The sequence below is a fragment of the Aethina tumida genome, chromosome 4 (genome assembly GCF_024364675.1).
Source record: "Aethina tumida isolate Nest 87 chromosome 4, icAetTumi1.1, whole genome shotgun sequence".
Lineage (NCBI taxonomy): Eukaryota > Metazoa > Arthropoda > Insecta > Coleoptera > Nitidulidae > Aethina > Aethina tumida.
In genome coordinates, this window is record NC_065438.1 from 11,177,071 (window position 1) to 11,197,531 (window position 20,461).

The following is a 20,461-nucleotide window of genomic DNA, read 5'->3' on the forward strand; positions in this document are numbered from 1 at the left end:
ACTTCAAACCTTGCAGATATGTAATAAAAATATAGTATTTACTAAAATAATATATTTCAAAAAGAAAATATAACATGATCCTATACATGAAAATATTTAAATTAAAAAAATCAAAATCACGATCAGTTAAATACAAAAATATTTTACATCGAAAATCTTCCTCGGCCAGGCTGACCACGGTTTGCACCTTTATCTCCCCTAATATTTGGGCCGCCCCTCATCATGCCTCTCTGTCCTCTTGGATTACCTCTTGGGTTACCCCTACCACCTCTCATGATACCTCTGGGCATGCCCCTACCGCGACCTCGACCTCTGAAGTCCTTATTCCAATCTTGCTGCCCATTGTTAGGGTCATTCCTGTTATAGTTCGGTTGGTTTCGGAAGTTGTTTCTGTTGGGCCCCGGGGGAGGCCCGCCGCGGTAACTATTATCGTAATTGTTTCCGTTCCTCTGCCAATCGTAGTACTCTTCATTGTATTCTTCTTCTTCATAGAAGTTTCTGAAGTCCTGATCTCCGGAATTTGAATTGTACCGGTAGTCTTCCTCTCCCCCGTCGTTCCTCATATCATAATCGTGATTGTTTCTAAAGTCCTGATCTTGAACCCTGAAATCCATATCTCCCATTTGTCTAATTTCATTGTCCCTGGACATAAACCTCATGTCCATATCATTACTCCTCAGATCTTGATCATTAGGATAAACCCCAGTAACCAAATCAGTAACTGCTTTATTAGGCTCATCGTCTAATGGATCGTTTAAATAATCTTCGTCATCGTCCTTTATGGGCATTACATCGTGCAATTCTTCTATTTCCCCTGAATCTATATACTTTTGTAAAGCTTCCGGGCCGTCAGCGATAGCCTGTTCCAGTTTAGAACCCGCTGTTAAATGATACAATAAGTACGAAAATGTTTACTTTAATTTACGTTTACTTACGCTCAACAGGTATTAGTTTTCCGTATACAATAATAGCATTGGGGGCAATCTTTTGCAATGGTACAACCCCAGGAGTGTTCTCTACTAACTGTGTAAGCACCTCATTTATACTACCCGGCCCATCATCTACAAAAAAGAAGAGTAAAATATTTATATTTTATTTAGGCCGTACAAATATCACCTGTTTCGTTCCATTGAGCCTGGAAATTTCTAGGAATGGGTTTACTGAACGGTACTTTCTTCGCTTTTGGTTTATCGTCGTTGGCGTTCGCAAGTGGGTCAAGGTCCAGGCCGGGGATGGTAGCGTTACCATCCGAAATAATTGACGTGATATCCACTTTATCTTCAGGTCCCATTCCGGGTATAATGGAGGAAGGCTCATCTAAAACATCAAACATTAGGAGATTATTTTTTCGACTATCCGGAATACCTACTATTTGATCCCACATTGACATCTGCATTAGACATACAAAGAATACATAGAACAAATACAATATTAATCTTTTACATCCTAATTGAGTATATAAAGTGGATCTTACCAACATCCATGTCTTCCAATCCATCAATACCGGCTGGTAACGTGTTCAAATTGTACTTGTCCCTCATTTGATCACCAGGTCTGTTCCTCGTCCAAAATTTACTGGTATGATCGTTTGATCCGGAACATAAAATGTGTCCCAATGGATGCCAGGCCAACGTCCACACTATACTATCATGGGCCTGTTCAATGGCACCCACCTCTTTGTCAGCACTAATCAATTACAAAGCAAATTATTGTCATACTGTTTTAGTTTTATTTCAATTTTGATCACATACCCTACATGCCAAAACATAATAGCACCATCAGATCCACCACTGCAGAACAGCCCTTCGTGAATAGGATGCCAGGCAACGCTAGAGGCCTCCTTCTTATGGCCCCTGAATGTTTGTACTTCTTGACTTAGATTCCTCAAATCGAACAGCTTCAGTAAGTGATCCCTCGAAGCCGTTATTAACCAATTTCCGTTGTCGTTCCATTTGAGATCCATAACGGTTGACTTGTGTGCATGCCTAAACAATTTATTAATTAATCGGTCGCGTTTAACGTGGCCTCACAACTTACAGTGTTGCTAAAGATTGCCCGGTCTTTGGATCCCATAATTTAATTGGTTGTTGATTGTCTTTGCTGCCAGAGATGATAAGAGATTTTTGTGGATGCCAGTGGACGCATTTTACATCGGCACCGTGTCCTAAAATATTAATTTTCAAATGTTTTACGTGCTAAATATTATACAAGTATAAATCGTTTCGTTTTATAACGAATGTTAATGCTCATAAAGTGTTTTTGTGTATGTAAGCTCATAATTCTTACTTTAATTGATTGTAATTAAAACTAACAATTGATTAAAACTTAATATCTGTACATTATACTGGTTTAAACAGTATACCTTTTATATTAATTATAAAAATGTCCAATAAGAGGAATATACATATAAAAATATAATAAATATAGTTGTAACTTAAATCATGTTGGTGTGAATTAGTAACAATTTAAATAAATAAAAATTATGAATAATGTTTACTAATATATAATTCTAAAATCGACAATGGAAACATGTGGCTTCAAATATGAGCTGATTTTCGATTTTCTGAGAACTTTAGAACGCACACAAGCATATTTGTGAGAAAAAAAGTCATTTGAACTTACCTCTGAGTACTCTCTCCTCTTGATATCGTAAAAAGTCCCAAATTCTGAGAGTACCATCGTCCGAACATGTTACAAACTTGGTGTCTGAGGGGCTGAAGCTGGTAAATACAATATTCTCATAGTACCACGTCAGTGCAATGATTTTTTTATTAAAATAACATACATTTTCAAGTTTAATATGAACAAATTGCTTCAAAATGAAAACTATCCTCTGCTAGTAATATTTTTAAGAACATTTTGAAACATCTTGTAAGAAAAAGCATTAGTGCAAAAATTAAATTAATACATAAAAGGACAATTAGGAATTTATTTATGGGTTTCTTTATTAAACTTAAAAATAAAAAAAAATAAATAAATAAAACTCGTATCGTTTTATTATTATTAAAACAAGTATGGAAATTAAACAATTTATTGTTTTTATTACAAAATAGTCCATTTCCTCCGAATCCAAAGTATCTCTCTTCTTGGATGAAATAAAACAAGTTCTCTAATAAACTTTTTATTTTTTGTTATTTTACCGATTAAAAGGTTAAAAAAATAAAAATGCATTTCCAAAATTGTTTCCAAAATGCACGCAAAAGAGCACACACTTTAAAAACAAGTTTGGAAGTGTCTCCGAAATTTAATTTAAAACGAATTTATTGACGTAAGTTATATGTACATATCGAATGTTGAAAATATCACAATTTATCACAGGGCAGTTGAGATTAGTTTAGCATTTCTTTTTAATTTCAATTGACATTAAAAAATTGCACTAATGTAAGGACAGGATGGGTACTTTTTATTAAAACAGGAAAATATATAAAAAAGTATACAAATCTGAGTATAACGAAGATAAGTTGTAGATACCTTATGCCACGGAGGGCCTCTTTATGCGCCTGGAACATTTTGACGTTGTTCATGTTGGACTGCCAATACTTGACGTACCCCGCATGGTCCCCGGTCACCATCCAGCTGTCGTTGTGACTCCACACCATTGTACGAACCGGACTGTCGTGTGCCTAGAACAAACAAGACCCCTTGATACAAAGCAACAAATAATACACGCCGGCTTAACACACCTGCAGAATGGTTTCAAAATTGAACGTTAAACCGTTCCATAAAGTGAATTCTCCGCTGCTGGCACCCGTTACCAACCTTCGGCCTTCCGGCGTCCAGGCCATGCAAAATATAGGACACCTCATTTTATTCGTCGCCGTTTTCACGAATCGGGTGGTTACGCAGTTGATCGGGTTGTCTTGGTAACTTGGGGGCGGCATCATGTCGGGGTAGTACATGGCATCGGGTTGTAACGCCCTACGGTCACGGTAATCCCTTTGCCATACTCTACACTGAAGTAATAATTTTGTTATTACATTTATTTTTCCTATATTTTGTTACTTAAATAGTTTTTAATTTATATAAATGATTTAAAAATTGAAAATGTATATATAAAACAATACAAGCCAAATAATTTAATTGCGTTAATATGAATAAGGCTAATAACTTAATATGAAATAAATATTAAAATCTTCATTTCTGATATACTGATCTTCTGATTTATCAAATTTATTTGCATCTCATAATTTTTGTCAAAATGTCAAGTTTACAATAATTATTTTTAAAAAATTATGATCCAATTGTTATTAGCTTATGTAAACATTATGTCTCAGTCAGTAACTGTTGATACAATAATAATAACAAAGATTTATTTAAATAAACACATAGAAGCTGTAAAAAGAGCCAACAATACAACTAATCATCTACAAAACAACACATACAAGATTTACATAACCAATCTTACTTCGAGTTCCTTAATTATTGCTGAGTTATAATCAACTGTCTTTCTCATAACAGACTTTCTTAGCCTCTTGCCATCAAAATCCTCCAGTGTCATGTTGTTCAAAGCCCCAGGCAGAGGCCTCGACATGTTCATGAATGGCCTAAATCCTGGTCGATTATTCATATTGTTGTAGCCACCTAAAACGAACGATTTAGATTTTTCTTTAAAAATCTATTCGTTGAACTTACCTTGTCCGGTCATGTTTGGCGGAGGCATGGACAAATTGGGACCCCCGGGCATGCCAGGAGGCGGCACGCTCATATTCGGAGGCGGCTGTGCGAAGTCCATTTTCACGTGTTTATTTAATTGCTTTACCTCAATTACATGAAAATCACCTGGAAATAATGACAAAACAAATGCAACTTTCGCCCAGTCGGGTGCTTTCTTTTTTTTAATTTATTTATATGAAAAAATTAACTGTCAGAAAACGTGGATACATGTTTTGTCTCACTTTTTGTTAATTACTTACCTCAAGTGTGACCAATACGGAACGCTTATTGTGATCATAACAGTTTATTGGTGTAATTACGTTTCGATTATCCTGATAAATCACAATTCGTCATAACGTCTAGTTCCGAAATGCTTTTCGAGTTGATTATAGAGCACAGATATACACCACACATGAAAACAGACGCGTAAAGGAAACGGCTTATGATCGAACCGTTGGAGCGAGGGAAACGGAAAATGATAGGGAAGATGGTGATTTGTGACATTGACAGCGCGTGCGCCTTTTGATTTGTGCGCGACGGACGAAATATTTTGCTTTTGTTTATTGTTCAGATCACCCTGTTCTCGAAATAATTATAACCTTTAAAAAGGGTGAAAAGAAGCTCATATAAAAATGCCTCAAGAATATGACTCGAAAATTAGCACGCACTTGGATATTAATCATGGATTGGACAGGTTTGTATTAGGTTAATTTATCTCTATTATTACTCTACATGGATTTCCTAAATTTTAGAGTAACAGAATTGGTCCAGACTCGACTGATTGAATGCGGTTGGAGAGATCAAGTAAGACTGGCTTGTAGGAAAGCAATAGTGGAAAATGGAAATGACCAACATATACCAACTGTGGATGAACTTATCACAATTGTAACACCAAAGGCCAGAAGTTTGGTACCAGATGCTGTTAAAAAGGAGCTGTTACATGAACTGGAACTTATTTTGGTCAATGTAGACAAAAGCGGGTATATTAAGAATTTCTGAAGACACTAAACTAGTTTAATTTTATTTAAATGCACACTGTACAATTACGTTTTAAATTATAGGCTTTTTATAATAAATTGTTTTATTTATATATAGACAACATTTCTCTGGAATTTTGCTTTCTTTGGAAACTACATAAAAAAAATTCCAAATCTGGTAGTTTTACTTTGTCCAAGAACAAACTCTTAAAAAGCATCTTTTACTTGAACTAGAACTTTTGGTAAATATTGACAAAAGCGAGTATATTAAAAATTTCTTAAGACCCTAATCCAATTTATTTTATTTAAATGCACACTGTACAATTACTTTTTAAATAATAGAATTTTTACAATAAATTGTTTTATTTATATATGGGACAATCACTATAGAATTTTGTTTTTCTCAAAGACTACATAATAAAAATTAAATATGTTTATATAAAAATAGTATTTTCCTACAGTTCATCTTTAAATTTATTTACTGCACAATCACATTCCTGTACTTTGGTTTGATTCACTTGTTCCATGCCATCAAGTACTTCAATTTTGCTAACAATTTTTTCTTTTAGTTCTTTAAATAAATTAACATGATAACAAAATATATTTTTGGCCAGTAAATTGTCATTAGCGAATTTTTGTCCATTTTTCGCGATTTTCTTCGCTTTTTCTTCATTCTCCATTGCCCACTGTAATCTGTCCAGAAGGTTTGATAGATCTTTTTTAACAGGAATGTAGTGGTAATTGGGTTCCAATTGTTGGTAAAAATGTTCATGATACATAGAATCTTGTTTAAATAGTAAAGACCCTCCAGCAAGTAAATATGGTAGTCTATAAGCAGCTACTGTACCATCAATGGCTAACTGGTACTTGTACTAAAACAGACACATATTAAATAGATCATAAGATAAAAAATATTCACTCACATCAAAGAATCTAAAGAATGAAACGTGATCAGTTTTCGGTCCATAAATATGTTCTTGATCTCTATAAAAGAAGAAATTTGTAAGAGAAGCATTAAATAAATCAGGGTGTTCCCTGGACATTGTTATTAAATCTAATCTGTGCCTATTTGAATCTCTACCTCTCCAAAATATTTTTGGTATTCGATTTTCAAATTTGTCTTGTACATTACCCTGAACAGAAAGCATGTCTAGAATTACTCTAAAACAAAAATTTATAGTTTTTTGTTTCAAAAAAACATTTCAACCACCTTACCTCCCCATATTTTCTAAACTAGATTCAGTTATCTGATATGTGGGCATAATTATATCATGACTATTTGTACTGCCACACCATGATAAAATAGGATATTTTTCTGGATAAGTATGACTGGACAAAGGCCAATCCCCTAGATTAATAAAAAACTCCAAATCTGGTAATTTTACTTTTCTAGTTAATGAGATTAATATGCTGTCCATGAACATACTGAACCCAACATATTTACCAAAACATTTTCTAAAAATCTTATTGTTTTTTATAACATACTGACATAAACTTACTGATAAAGGTTGATCAAATTTTTCTATCAGCTAAAACATAATACCAATGAAAAACAACTCAAGATTTTATTTTAATTACTCACATCATCTCTTATTTTATCCCAGTCTAAAGTTTCAAAAGCATCAATCTTTTTACTGATATAAAATGGCAAATCTTCACAATCCCACTTTTTAAGAAATTCATCCACAGTATTCATTGGACAATCACAATCATCAGGATAAACTTTTTTCTTTATTAAATAAGGGGAATCTGCAACATGCTGATTACCATGCTTTATAATTATGTTCATATTGGCACAGGGGTCATATAATTTGTATCTAATAATGTAGGAACCATCTTTTCTGTTTAAATTATTAATCCAAACTCTGCAAGGTCTATTATTTGTAGTAAAACCATCTATTTTAACATTAAAATCTTCTGACAGTGGATCTTCAATACTAAAACAGAATTAATATTAATGAACAATTTTAACTGCATAGTAATACAGACCTTTTATTATTTTTATCAACAGCCTGAATAAAAAAATATCTTGCTGGCATCACAATATCATCAGGTTTCAGTCCAGGGCCCCATACTTTGGTTAATTTGGGGCTAAGATCCGCTGATATCACAGAATTTATAATCCAGAGAAGTGTTAATGGCACACGCAGCATTTTGATAATGTATTTGTTAATTAATGAATTCAGTTCACATTATTATTTAAATGTTAGTAGGAAGACTTCCGGGACTGACTATTCAAACGAGATTCTCCATATTATTCGATCCAGTGAGATTTATAGAAAAATTGTTTCGTACATTTTTCAAAGAACAATGTTGAAATCAAATGTGTAATTATTATTATTTGTGAAATAAATAAATTTTATTTAATTAAAAGTATGCTCCAAGAATGTTTGAGCATATTTTCTATAAGAATGTGGAAGCGTTAAAAATAACAAAAATTTTAAATAAATAAAAACCACAAAAAAAATTAAAATATTTATTCATAAATAATCAATTTAATAATATCAGAACTAACAATAAGAATTTGAATAATACAATTCACTTTAGATAACAACATTTGTTTATACGGTATCCATGGTAGATCAAATATTCTGTCGCAGCATTGATATTTTTCACCAACGCACATGACCATTATGTCCAGTGGACCTTCGATGAAATTCCAACAAAAGTCAAATCTGTCAAATTTCTAAACACGTGAAACTAGTGTTTTTCTTTGATATTCGAAAACAGGATGGGTAAAAAACACAAGTCAGAGCCAAGTTTGGGCCGTACTCTAATTAGGGATCGTTTTGGGGCAAACAAAGGCAGAAAGTTTGTCTCTGACAATTCCATGGTAATTCAAAATTTTAAAAATTTAACCTCATTTATTGAATGAAAATTTTTCAGCTCCACACGACGGAAATTCAAGACGGGTATGACTGGGGACGATTGAATCTACAATCTGTAACAGAAGAATCATCCTTTCAGGAATTCTTATCTACAGCTGAACTGGCTGGGACTGAATTTCAAGCCGAAAAACTTAACATAAAGTTTGTTAATCCTAGGTCAAATGTAGGTTTGTTGACTAGAGAAGAAACCAAAAAAGCCAAAGAACAGCAAGATAAGCACAAAGAACTTCTGAAAATACCAAGAAGGTATTAACATATTTATTGATTAGTCTGGTTGCTCATTAACAATTTGTTATTCTAGGCCAAAGTGGGATTCAAATACAACTGCAGATGAACTGGATAGAAACGAAAAAGAACACTTTTTGGAATGGAGAAGGTCATTAGCTAGTCTGCAAGAAGACAAAGGAATACTATTGACTCCATATGAAAAGAATTTACAATTTTGGAGACAACTTTGGCGTGTAGTGGAGAGGAGTGATGTGGTAGTGCAAATTGTTGATGCCAGAAATCCTTTATTGTTTTGGTGTGAAGATTTAGAAAAGTATGTAAAGGAGGTGTCTGAAGATAAATTAAATTTGGTGCTGGTAAATAAGGCTGATTTCCTAACAGAGCAACAGAGAAAACATTGGGCAGATTATTTTTCAAATATTGGAGTTAGGGTGGCATTTTTCTCAGCTGTACTGGTGTCTCAGGAACAACCTATTGAAGAAGAATCTGAGAAAGAAGAGGTTGAAACTGACACTGAAGAAGACAATGATAATTTAAGTTTGACAATGGTTAAAAAGAGTATAGAGAATTTAGAACAAGCTGTGGAGGAAAATGCAGAAGTGCTTAATAAAATACTAGGTAAAATTGACGAAATTGTCGCAAAAACTGAACTTCAAAATTCAAATACAATCATAAATAGCAGTGAGCTGTTGACTAGAGAACAATTAATTGACTTATTCAAAAGTGTCCACAAAGGTAAATAAAATCATTCACATTATATCTTACTTTGTTATTACCAAATATTATTATTATTTTAGGTCCCAAGTTTACTCCTAATGTAACAACAATAGGTTTAGTTGGATATCCAAATGTAGGAAAGAGTTCCACAATTAATGCCCTAATGACTTGTAAAAAGGTTTCTGTTTCTGCAACTCCTGGCAAAACAAAACATTTTCAAACACTGTTCCTAGAAAAGGATCTCTTACTTTGTGATTGCCCTGGCTTGGTGATGCCAAGCTTTGTTTTTACCAAAGCAGAAATGGTTTTAAATGGTATTTTACCCATAGACCAAATGAGGGATCATGTTCCTCCTACTAATTTAGTCTCCAGTTTAATTCCCAGACATGTGATTGAGGACAAATATGGAATTATGTTACCACAGCCTTTAGAAGGGGAAGATGAGACTAGACCTCCAACAGCAGAAGAATTGTTAAATGCATATGCATGTGAGACATGTTTCAAGTATTAATTTATATAAATTATATCTTTCTTCTTTTAGATAACAGAGGTTTTATGACTGCCAATGGACAACCTGACAATTCAAGAGCTGCCAGATATATTTTGAAAGATTATATGAATGGCAAACTTTTATATTGTCATTCACCCCCAAGTATACCACAGAATGAATATCACACTTGGCCAGAGAGGCAAAAAATTATCCCTGCAAATAAAGTTATACCACCCAGGCAAGCTCGTGCTGTGAAGGTATAAATTTAATTTACATTATTATTCAGGTTTAATCTTGTTTTAATAAGTTTATTTCTATTTAGAATACAATTTGTTCAATATTACTTATTTTATTTCAGCCATATAAAACCACTTCAGAAGATTTAGATAAGGTATTTTTTAAGACTAAAAATACTGGTGTACATATAAAGGGCAAAGTGGTAATACCCAGTGTAAATAATAGGTAATTAACAGTTATGTCACTTTTACTATTAATACAGTTTAAATTGCAAACAGTAAAAAAGCACACAATATAACAATATTCACCTTTCTTATATAAAAAATTAAATAAATTTATTTTAGCAGTGGTTCACAAGATGGTTCAACTGACAGCATTGTGGAAAAACCTTGGAAAAAAATTAACAAGCATGGAAATAAAAATAAAAAAGAAAAGTTAAGAAGAGTCTATGCACACTTAGACCAACATTAATTTTGTATAAATGTATTTCATATTTATATATAAAAACAATAAATATATTGGTTTATAAAATTTAGTTTTATTGGATAAGGATAAATACTAATAAAATATACTTAACAAGTTTTCTATTAAAATATTAAAATTATTATGTATACAGTTAGTAGCACTGAAAACATCCCAGTTTTTCGTCAGTTACGACGAGTTTAATAGGTGTAAATATACCGTGGCTTAAATTTTTAGACAGTAGATTGTTTAACTTCCTGTTACATTTCTTTGGTAGGTGGGAATAGGAGCTGGCATTGTGGAAATTGTTAATGCAGGCAAATTTTCTTTTTTTATGGACCCACTACTAAAAATATCCTTGAGTAAAATGAAATTAGAAATCCTGTAGGAACATATGAAAGCAATCGGTCCTTTGGAGTGAGTGCACGGTATACACTAGTAATGGTATAATCAATTAAATACAATACTGTGTAAAATAGGCCTCTGTGCTTTTTCCTCAAAATTATGCAAGACTTCTTCTATTTCATTATCCAGATCATCACTGTTGATCATCTAAAAAACATTTGAATTAATATTATAAAATATAAATCTACAAAATGTTAACCTACCATGGTGCACAAATCACTGATCAAAAAAGCTCCTATAGTAGCCTCTTCCAAATTATCTTGAATATCAAAATTAATAACATGTGCAATGGAATTGTTGGTTGGAGTTAAACTCTCCATGTATTCTATAACTTGATCATACACCTTTTCTTCACATGTTATTAGCAAATCAAATTTTTCATCAGTTTCTTGGAATCTTTCTGGTTTCAATTTAATTCTCCTATTACGGTCTAGAGTATGCAACATACCATTTTGCGTATAACTTAGTAATAGTTAAGAATTGTTTCCAAATGCTTTAAAAAAACACAATCACAACAGTAGAAAAAAGGATACAGTGTTTTATCTTTGGTCAGCAGGTCGTGATAAATTTCATCATACGTGATGCCAAAATCGTAAACGTTTGGTTTATCCGGTGCTGAACCGGGTATCTTGATTTTATCCCCAGTTCCATAGCTTTTAACCTGGAAGCCCTTTTTTGCTAGGAAGGCGTGAGCTTCCATACTACGATTCATGTTACAAGAACAAATAACAGCTATGCGTAAATCGTTTAGTGGAGACATTTTATTTGCTAGTATTCAATTAAATTTCCGATTCAACGTTTTGTGGAGGAATAAATGATGATGACGAGGTTAGGTTCCTTTGGTGCGTAACACTTACTTAATTAATACGGATACAAATACAGGAGAATGTAAAACCCTTTTTTAATATATTTTTTATTAAAAATATATTATTGTTCTAATAAAAAATATTAATTTATTTACAAGTAAATTAAAGAATGTTGGAGGAATTTGCGCAACGATGCCAAATCTACATTCGATTGCAAAGCGGAGCATTTTCTGCTTTCTGTTGTAAATACATGATTATAGACCACCAATTTTCTTATAGGAATTCAAATGAAACAAATTAAACTCTGGTAAACTCTCGGTTTTATTAAACAAGAACGCATGTGAGAAATATACAAGTTGGTAATAAATCCATATTAGCAACCACCCCAGTTTTAAACCCAAAACAACAAGCTGTCATATTGCTAATTTTTATTTAATCTATGTGCCTAGATAATCATAATGTTTTGTAGGTAATTCCGCAAAAAAAGTACTGCAACTTTTTCAGTAGATCAACATAATTGTCAAGTGATTGTGTTTGTTAAAACAATTATATGCTGGTGAGTAATCCAGAAGTTACAAAACCTGACAAAAGCAATACATAACAAAATATATATTATACCGCTGGCATAACGAAATTAAGTCTTCTTGTCACTTTCTTTGATTCTAAATAGTTGGATGTTAGTGAAACTAATTTATTGGCATTGCCCATAACCAAAAATATGTCTGAAAATATGTTTGGTCGGTGGTGCACCAAGTAAACTCTATAGAACAGTTCCAAAACACAGGGCAACCACAAAACGCTGAATGAAATGATACACAAATTAAGGTCTTTGGCTTTTTCAGTATTCCTTAAATGTATATAGAAATGTGACAATTTAGCATATAATATTGTAAGGAAATAAACCACAATTACTGTTACAAAATAATAGATCTTTGAAGGAATTTCACAATCAAAACAATTGTTATCATCATTTGATAGGTGCTGCCTACCATGGCTATTTAGATAATGAACAATATCAAACATTTTTGTTGCTAATGCAGCTCGTTGCTTATTATCAGCATTCATACTTTTTACTATATTATAAACATTTTTTATGACTTCATTCACATCATTTCTGTGATCAGGATATGAGACATTAATAGGTGTTTGAATTAGATTCAACAGTAAAGGATCAGATCTAGTACTATTGAAATTGAAAACATCATTTGTGTTGCTATCTTTTTCTTTTCTTTGGTGTTCAAAAGAGACAATGCCATAAAGAATGATAATGCTCAGCACCGGTATTAAAAGCACAACTAGAATATGCAAGCCCAACTTTACTTTATCCTGTGACTCATTTTCAATAACATTCAAATCACTTTTGACACTACTGCTTGGACTTTGTTGTAACTGTGCAGGTTTTACTTCAAATAAACTGGAACCAGGTATGTTTGCTGATTTGATTTTTTCACCAAAATAAGGTCCACCAGGTGACAAACTATCACTGCTATCACTGTTGATTTCTGATGAACTTCCCTTGGCAGTTTTTGTATTTGTTGTTATTATGGGGAGGTTTCTAACACATTTCTTGCAGTTTCTTGAAGAAAAAACTAGTGTTAATAAACAGTTAATGAAAGAATAAAGTAATAAGGCATTTTGTAGAAAAAGTGTCTCGTCACATTCATTCGACTTGTCCTTGTTTTCCATTTGTCTGATGTTCCACTGAAGCTGCCTGCCTTGTTTGATGATATCGAAAGATCGATACTTTTGGTTGTTGAAGTAAATAGGATTGTGATATGCTGAACTGTTTTGTATTTTCTTCTTGATGATTTCTTTAAACAACGTCTGATATTTTTTAAGAAATTCGTCGTTGGGGATGTTACTAGCTGTTGTCGTTTCTTCATCTTCTTTTTCTGTTACAGTAACATGTTCTGAATAGTTTAGTTCCTCAGTATTAGTGTATTCTTCATTTCCTGTAGCTTCATAGTAATTCTCCTCGTTTTCAGGTATTTCAATTCCTTCATTTTCTAACATGGAATGGGGAACGTTGGCAGCCAAATCTTCCAAGCTGTTAGTCGTAAAATTTAATATGGGTATTATTTCAGTTTGAGCACCGTTTTTGGATGCAACAGCGGCCGCGTAGATATATACTGTTGCCACAATTAGGGCTATTGCCGCTTCTATCAGGTGTGATTGTGTGACTGTGTCCTTTCTGTGTGTTATTTTTATGAATCTCACAAAATAAACTAAACTGACTGCTCCAAACACAAACAGAAAACTTCCAATAATCGCATAAGTCTGATACATATTGTACACTTTACTTCTGAGGCTAGTTTACTAATAGTCTCATTTGGTTTTTACTTGATGATCAAAGTTTAAAACCCTCATGAGCAATAACAGTACAAATTTACATGTGGGCTTGTACTTATCAATAAACTTTTATCTGCATGTATTAGGGTAACTGTACTTTATTATTATAATGATCAATGTGCCACTTTTAGTATAATACAAATAAAATTATGTATGTATTTGTATGAAACTGAAATTTCACATTTTATAAAAAAATTTGGAAGATGATAATTAATCATATTCTTTCTAGTTATTAATTTACAAATAAAAAATATTAAAATATCTTGATTTACAGTTTCAAAGATGTCGACTCGTAGACATACTGATCCATATAACGTCATACGAATATGGAACGCCATAAAATCGACGAAACAGACACAAGTTGATGTGTTCAAGATAGTGAAATACTTACACACTAGAGAGGAATATACACCCCAACAAGCAGAAATCTATATAGATCAGTGCTATAAAGACAAATTAATTTTGTAAGCATAAATATATAAACTCATCAATGTTATTCTACAAGTTCTAACTTACAGGTTGAGTAGAGGTAGTGGTAAACCGTCTGACCACCTCACAGCCTACAGAATAACAACACAGGAATTGGTGAGGGAACGAATTTGAGACACGATCATGTTACAAATGTGCAACTTTATTTTAAATTTACAGCCAGAATTGGGCGACCATGATTGGTATTGTTTTGAATGTCACAAAGCCGGAGAAGTGAGGGATTGTAAAAAGTGTCATAGAGTTTATCATCAGCATTGTATATCAAAGGCGCAGAGGAGATTTGAAACATATAAGAAAACAAATAATTATAATGTCTATAAAAACAGAAGAATTATGCCAGACCACATGGTGAACATATCGCCGAATTCAGATGAATTATTCGGCGAACACACTGATCCAGAAATAAAGGGAAGCGACAGGTGATTAATTTCTGATATTTCCACCTAAAGTTATAAATAATAGGTCATGTTTTTTAGTATGGTTGAAACTGAAGTACATAGTTCCTTGACTGAAGAGCAGAAAGAGTTGAATGAAAGAATCAACTACAAATATAATATCAATTTATGTAGTGTTTGTAATATTAAAAACGCAGATGTGGGATGTATTTTGGAAAAAGAAGAGATGAATTATTTGCTGAAATTTGTTTTAGATAGAATAAGTACATGGGTAAGTCATATAATTTTTAACTTAGTATATTATTGCTAAGTCTGAATACAAAAGTTTTAAATTAAATATGTGAAGTATTTATTAAGGGCCACACCTAATGTGATGATTAAAAAGTTCCAGAGACATATAATTCATCTTCCTCTCCTTCAAAAAGCGCTTGTTAGGCTGTTGTAGCTCTTCCTCCAGATGAATTCTTTCAAGGTAGTTCGTTGCCTTAATTCCGTTTATTCCGATACCCAAAAAGTACATCACAGCTACTAAAAGTCGAGCCAAGACTGATATACGAAACTTTCTTATTTAAAAGTCAACCTGCTGTTTTATAACTGCTTATTTAAAAGTCACATTTTGAACTTGAGTTGGATCAATCAAAATTTTTCATCATTACAGCCCTAACAATACTACCGGTAGGCCCCGTAGCAAACGTAACTTTCTGACAGTTGAGGGGCTACTCTTCAGAAGGCTCTACCTTAAAAACTATTTGAGATATTCCTTTACTTTTTTTAAAGTATAAACTATCGTAAAATATTCAATTTTCCAAATTTCACACAGGTGTGCCCCTTATATAAATAATGTTTGATATAATATATATTTATAAACAAATTGACATAATAATGAATATAATTTCATATCAAAAAATCTTTAGTTGCCACGTGCGATCATTCACACAATGGCTCCGGAAGAAAAACCGGATTATCTGACCGATACAGAACTAACATGGAGAGCAAACCAACTCTTCTACGAACACAAAGACATGTCGGTGATTGAAGTTAACCTGAATTCAATTGCCTATGAAAAACTTGCCGATTTTCTAGCCGACATATATACTGTACAGCACAACGTTGCCATCTTTCATGGACGTAACTATTTAAAACAATTAAATAACTACGTTTGTTTACTATTACTTTTTAGTTGACGCTCAAGAATATGGAGCGACAGAACTGATGATCCGCGATACCTTATACGACTTGACTGAATTGAAGAACTGTCCTGATTGTTACAAACACAGTAACGAGAAAATTAATCAGAAATGGTTCTGTTTGCCTTGTAGGAACAACCATGAATTGGTTTGGGCCAAACAGAGGGGTTATCCTTATTGGCCAGCTAAGGTTGTTTCTTTAATTTATTTTGTTTGTATTTTAAATTCGTTTATGGATTTGCAGGTATTAAAAGAGACACCTACCCAATATGATGTTAGATTCTTTGGAGGAAAATATGAAAGGGCATTATTACAGAAAAATTTAGTGAAACCTATTAGTGTACCAAAGGAGACATTACAGGTAAACTTTAAAATGATTTAGAATAATAATTCACCTCAAAATTTTAAAAAATTTTTCAATCATACTTACAGTAGAATTTTTCTAAAACTAACTTAACTACCAGACCAAAAAAAGGAACCTCAAACCAAAACTTCCTCCTCTGAGTTTCAAAGTCTTTGTAGTGTATGTGGAATCCAAATTTTTATTAGGAGGACGATGAATGTATTTTTTGTATCTCTTCTTGTTCTACTAAATTAATATTATTTTAACAATTCTGTACATCTCTAATATTTGTAATTGGGTAATAACCTGAACATATACTAGTGTATCACAATTTGTGATTATTAAATTCTATATATGTCATGTTTTAATTTAGATAAAGTCGTCGTCGGCTTTTTCCAAAGCACTAGAAGAACTGGAGTACCATCGGACGCTACTTAACAATCCCCACGAGCTGGAAAAGTTAAAAGCCAGCTCCAAACTGAACCGCAAAACACTTAATAAACGTACACCCCTGCTGCACGTAACGGAATCCCCGCTGGCGGGTCCGACCAGCAGCTTCGACAACGGAACACCGCCTTTAAAAAAACGCAGGGGTAGACCGCCAGGTTCCTCCACAAAGAAAAAGCCTGAAAAAGCTGATAAACCGGCCGGCGACAGTTCCATTTCTGGTAACAGTGTCATACACATTTCCGATGGGGAAGACGACGAACTACCAGCGGAATACTCCTACAGGGATAATAGTTCATTTGGAAATGGCTTGTTTAAGTAAGATCAATTTATTGGTGTAATACATTTCAATACATATTCGTTGATTGCAGCATTGATGACCATTTCGAACAAGTCTCCAGTTCGACTGAAAATTTCCGTAATTCAGAAGCAGTGGGATCAACTAATAATGAATTAGGCATGCACAGGCTGGATCAACCCTACAGTGATGCAGTGGAAAAAGTAACAGGGAAGTAATGAGTAAACATGACGTTTTTTAAATGTTTTTTTAAGATGAGGAGGATGATGGAAGGTGTGACTGATCAGAAGACGTTAATAAAAATGGCAATGGATTGTATGCAGTCAGAATTAGACAAGTTGACCAACAACCACAATGAACATCTTAAACGACTGTTCGAGTCCCACAACAATCAAATATCGGAAACTAAAAAGAAGCAATGGGTAAGAATTATCTTAAATATCGTAAGTGATCATTTAATATGAGAATTATGAAAATAATTTTGTTATAGTGTTACAATTGCGAACAAGATGCTATTTATCATTGCTGCTGGAATACTGCATATTGTTCACAGACATGCCAACAGCAACATTGGCAGGCTGAACACAAAAAGGTGTGTCGACGTAAACGTCCTGATTCGGCTCCTTAGTGTGTGAACAATAACCACTAATCTGTCTATATTTTGGATGTGTTATAAAATATATTACGTATGTTATTAAGTCATTATCAAAGAGTCCTTGACAAGTGTCCATCATTATTTTACTGGAAATATTTATTTTCTTTGGTACTGTTCATGTTGTCTTAGTATGAAAACAGCATTAGTAAATTTATATTTTCATATAAAATGTATTCTGTTATTGTGTGTGTTCAATGAATCCTAAGAGAGATTCTTGGATTTTTTATGAGAAATTAAATAAAATTTTGTTTTCTCTCGTTCACGAATTTGTTCAAAGTAAGGATTCTTTGAATACCCCTGTATTTTACTTAGAAATGATATTTTTATCAAGTTACTGCACTTCATTAAAAATTTAAATTTTTTAATGAATGTTATTATCTTTTATTGTTTAACATGTTCATATTGATTTGTCATTACATCATGTTTTATTTGATTTAATACCACTGAATGTATATTTGTATAATTTAGTTTTACAAGTGGTAAAACAATTTTAATTAAAATTATGACGAAAAATATTTGAACCATTGTGAATCTCCATATTGCACATTGCTTGCTTGTTTTATTTGTTAAAAAATATTTACGTCTTATTAGACATAATCAATCATTTACCATTGGCTCCTATAAGTTTAAATGCCAATTTATATTTTGTTTTAAGTCATTATGTATATGTGTAGTAGCAAATACTTCACATTAGTTTTGGGGATGCTCAAGTTGATATAGAGGCTTTTTATTTTCCGTATCGTGTTTTTTACATTTCAAAGGGAGTTTATAGTGTATTCTATGACAAGCTTTATACTGCTTGCTGTTTTGATTTAATATTGTTAACATAAAAACAAAACACCAATAAAATGCTGTTCAGACAGACATATACAACTGCGCAATAATTTTATTAAGTGCACTAACGAATCAACGAATTTCAATTCTTTGATTTGACACAAGTGCCTACAAGCTACACGCATCTCCACACGTTTAGCTTATTTCAGCGGATTACAATGTTTGATAATGTTTAGGGCGTCCCTTAATTTCATAGTTTGATCACAATTAAATCATGTATCTGTGTCCTTATTTTATGTATGTAACATTTATTTTTAGAATTATATTTGATTTTTTCAAAAATACATTGTTATTGTAAAATAAATATAAATAAAATCAATTATAATTAAAATAGTTATTTTTATTAAATATTATTCATTTACAGACTCAAATTCAATGTTTTTGAATGCATTTGATACATCATTATGATTTTCAAGGAACTGTAGTTCTTCTGTGGACAGTTGCTCATTAAGCTGTCTTAAGGCTGTTAAAATTTCAGCCTGAAACATCCGAAAATGATTAAATGAATTCAAAAATTTATGAATATTCACCTTTTGTCTATTTCTAGCTGTAACACTCAGTTTATTGAGCTTCAATTCCTGTTCTATTGTAGACAATCTCTCCCTTAATTGTTTAGGTTCGCGTCTCCCAAAAAGTCTTATAACTTCTGGTGTTTTGAAGGCTTGAGATATGGCTGCTTGTGTTGCCTTAAAATATGTTTTTTAATTAAAATAACGTTAAAAAAAGAAAGAATTTGATATTCCTTAATCATTTGGAAAGCTTCAAATTTTGATAGAAATTATTAAAACTAAAAATTATAAATATTTTATTTTTTACACAAAGGCAATTGCCTGGGGTGTATCTTTTTTTTTAATATCACACACTTTGGATATTTAAATCCAATAAGATAATATGTTTATGTAAGAATAAATTTTCTTAATGTGTTTGATGTTAAAATAATTCTTACAAGTTGCACAGCACCCAAGGCACTTATAAGTGAAATATCTCCATTAACAAGCTTATTCAGACTATCATTCAGTTCTTTAAGCTGTTCCATAGTTTCTTGTTTAGTTTCTTCATACTCTTCAAGTTCCAAATCATTTCTAAAAAAACAAGGTTTTTTAATGTATTAGCAAGAACTTTTTTTGTTGTTGTTTGCAAACAAGTTTTTCAGACAAGTGAACATACTTGCAATTTTCTAGATCCGCCAACTGTTCAATGAGCCTGTCCAATTGGCTTTCCAGGTTGTGCTTGAGTTTTTCTGTTTCTGCTTTTCCGTAAGAGGTCATATCGATTATTTACTGTTAACAAATTCTTACATTCTTGATATCCACAGGAATGTTTTAGGTTAGGTTGTTTATTTTGACGTTTGTCGACCGGCCGCACGATAAGGAGGTAGCGTTTTCTTGAATTGGACCCGCACGAAGTTCAGACGAAGCAAGGAACACGGAAGAAAGTCGTTGCGTTGAAAACTTTTGCTGGGCAAGAGTGGGATTGGTTAGAATAAAGTTCGGGAAGTTTCCGTTAGATGCGCTCTAGTAGCAACGTGAAAGCCGCGTGTCACATTTTAATAAAGTTACAAGTTTAATTTTTATATTGAGAAGTGACATTGGACTGGATTA

The 20,461-nt window shown here is 32.7% G+C and overlaps 7 protein-coding genes across 10 annotated transcripts; 3 read left to right on the top strand and 4 right to left on the bottom strand.

Moving 5' to 3' along the window:
- Nucleotides 1-37: 37 nt before the first annotated feature.
- On the bottom strand, nt 38-5,052 carry LOC109594206 (pre-mRNA 3' end processing protein WDR33). Of its 2 annotated transcripts, XM_020009407.2 has the most exons (13): nt 4,914-5,052; nt 4,633-4,779; nt 4,406-4,581; nt 3,684-3,953; nt 3,472-3,623; nt 2,623-2,720; nt 2,038-2,164; nt 1,752-1,985; nt 1,475-1,686; nt 1,370-1,390; nt 1,117-1,317; nt 936-1,061; nt 38-880 (listed from the first exon to the last, which is right to left on the bottom strand). In XM_020009407.2, exons 2-13 carry the CDS (start codon nt 4,730-4,732, stop codon nt 144-146), a joined length of 2,454 nt encoding a protein of 817 aa, XP_019864966.1. In that variant the 5' UTR covers nt 4,733-4,779; nt 4,914-5,052; the 3' UTR covers nt 38-143. The 2 variants fall into 2 exon arrangements, with proteins under 2 accessions (XP_019864966.1, XP_019864967.1); XM_020009408.2 differs by lacking the exon at nt 1,370-1,390.
- Nucleotides 5,053-5,205: 153 nt separating this feature from the next.
- On the top strand, nt 5,206-5,729 carry LOC109594207 (enhancer of yellow 2 transcription factor). Its single transcript, XM_020009409.2, has 2 exons — nt 5,206-5,347; nt 5,406-5,729. Exons 1-2 carry the CDS (start codon nt 5,286-5,288, stop codon nt 5,650-5,652), a joined length of 309 nt encoding a protein of 102 aa, XP_019864968.1. The 5' UTR covers nt 5,206-5,285; the 3' UTR covers nt 5,653-5,729.
- A 184-nt stretch (nt 5,730-5,913) lies between these two features.
- LOC109594169 (protein O-glucosyltransferase 2-like) lies at nt 5,914-7,875 on the bottom strand. The gene is made up of 5 exons (XM_020009360.2): nt 7,620-7,875; nt 7,213-7,567; nt 6,846-7,159; nt 6,554-6,791; nt 5,914-6,502 (listed from the first exon to the last, which is right to left on the bottom strand). Exons 1-5 carry the CDS (start codon nt 7,781-7,783, stop codon nt 6,086-6,088), a joined length of 1,488 nt encoding a protein of 495 aa, XP_019864919.1. The 5' UTR covers nt 7,784-7,875; the 3' UTR covers nt 5,914-6,085.
- Nucleotides 7,876-8,259: 384 nt separating this feature from the next.
- On the top strand, nt 8,260-10,721 carry LOC109594157 (large subunit GTPase 1 homolog). Of its 2 annotated transcripts, none has more exons than XM_020009346.2 (7): nt 8,260-8,463; nt 8,517-8,764; nt 8,820-9,481; nt 9,544-9,951; nt 10,005-10,210; nt 10,312-10,415; nt 10,535-10,721. In XM_020009346.2, exons 1-7 carry the CDS (start codon nt 8,362-8,364, stop codon nt 10,659-10,661), a joined length of 1,857 nt encoding a protein of 618 aa, XP_019864905.1. In that variant the 5' UTR covers nt 8,260-8,361; the 3' UTR covers nt 10,662-10,721. The 2 variants fall into 2 exon arrangements, with proteins under 2 accessions (XP_019864905.1, XP_019864907.1); XM_020009348.2 differs by having other exon boundaries at nt 10,538-10,721.
- Nucleotides 10,707-12,060, bottom strand: LOC109594156 (RNA polymerase II subunit A C-terminal domain phosphatase SSU72). Its single transcript, XM_020009345.2, has 3 exons — nt 11,591-12,060; nt 11,261-11,519; nt 10,707-11,204 (listed from the first exon to the last, which is right to left on the bottom strand). Exons 1-3 carry the CDS (start codon nt 11,815-11,817, stop codon nt 11,103-11,105), a joined length of 588 nt encoding a protein of 195 aa, XP_019864904.1. The 5' UTR covers nt 11,818-12,060; the 3' UTR covers nt 10,707-11,102.
- A 132-nt stretch (nt 12,061-12,192) lies between these two features.
- LOC109594184 (zinc finger MYND domain-containing protein 11) lies at nt 12,193-19,191 on the top strand. 2 transcript variants are annotated; one of them, XM_049966023.1, is made up of 13 exons: nt 12,193-12,222; nt 12,333-12,419; nt 14,487-14,676; nt 14,731-14,797; nt 14,861-15,120; nt 15,178-15,367; nt 16,011-16,224; nt 16,277-16,473; nt 16,528-16,644; nt 17,000-17,391; nt 17,445-17,574; nt 17,626-17,793; nt 17,862-19,191. In XM_049966023.1, exons 3-13 carry the CDS (start codon nt 14,495-14,497, stop codon nt 17,997-17,999), a joined length of 2,055 nt encoding a protein of 684 aa, XP_049821980.1. In that variant the 5' UTR covers nt 12,193-12,222; nt 12,333-12,419; nt 14,487-14,494; the 3' UTR covers nt 18,000-19,191. The 2 variants fall into 2 exon arrangements, with proteins under 2 accessions (XP_049821980.1, XP_019864938.1); XM_020009379.2 differs by lacking the exons at nt 12,193-12,222; nt 12,333-12,419 and adding an exon at nt 13,893-14,029.
- Nucleotides 19,180-20,347, bottom strand: LOC109594183 (protein LZIC-like). The gene is made up of 4 exons (XM_020009378.2): nt 20,028-20,347; nt 19,807-19,942; nt 19,391-19,546; nt 19,180-19,339 (listed from the first exon to the last, which is right to left on the bottom strand). The coding sequence occupies exons 1-4, from the start codon at nt 20,126-20,128 to the stop codon at nt 19,211-19,213; spliced, it is 522 nt and encodes a 173-aa protein (XP_019864937.1). The 5' UTR covers nt 20,129-20,347; the 3' UTR covers nt 19,180-19,210.
- Between the last annotated feature and the right edge of the window lie 114 nt (nt 20,348-20,461).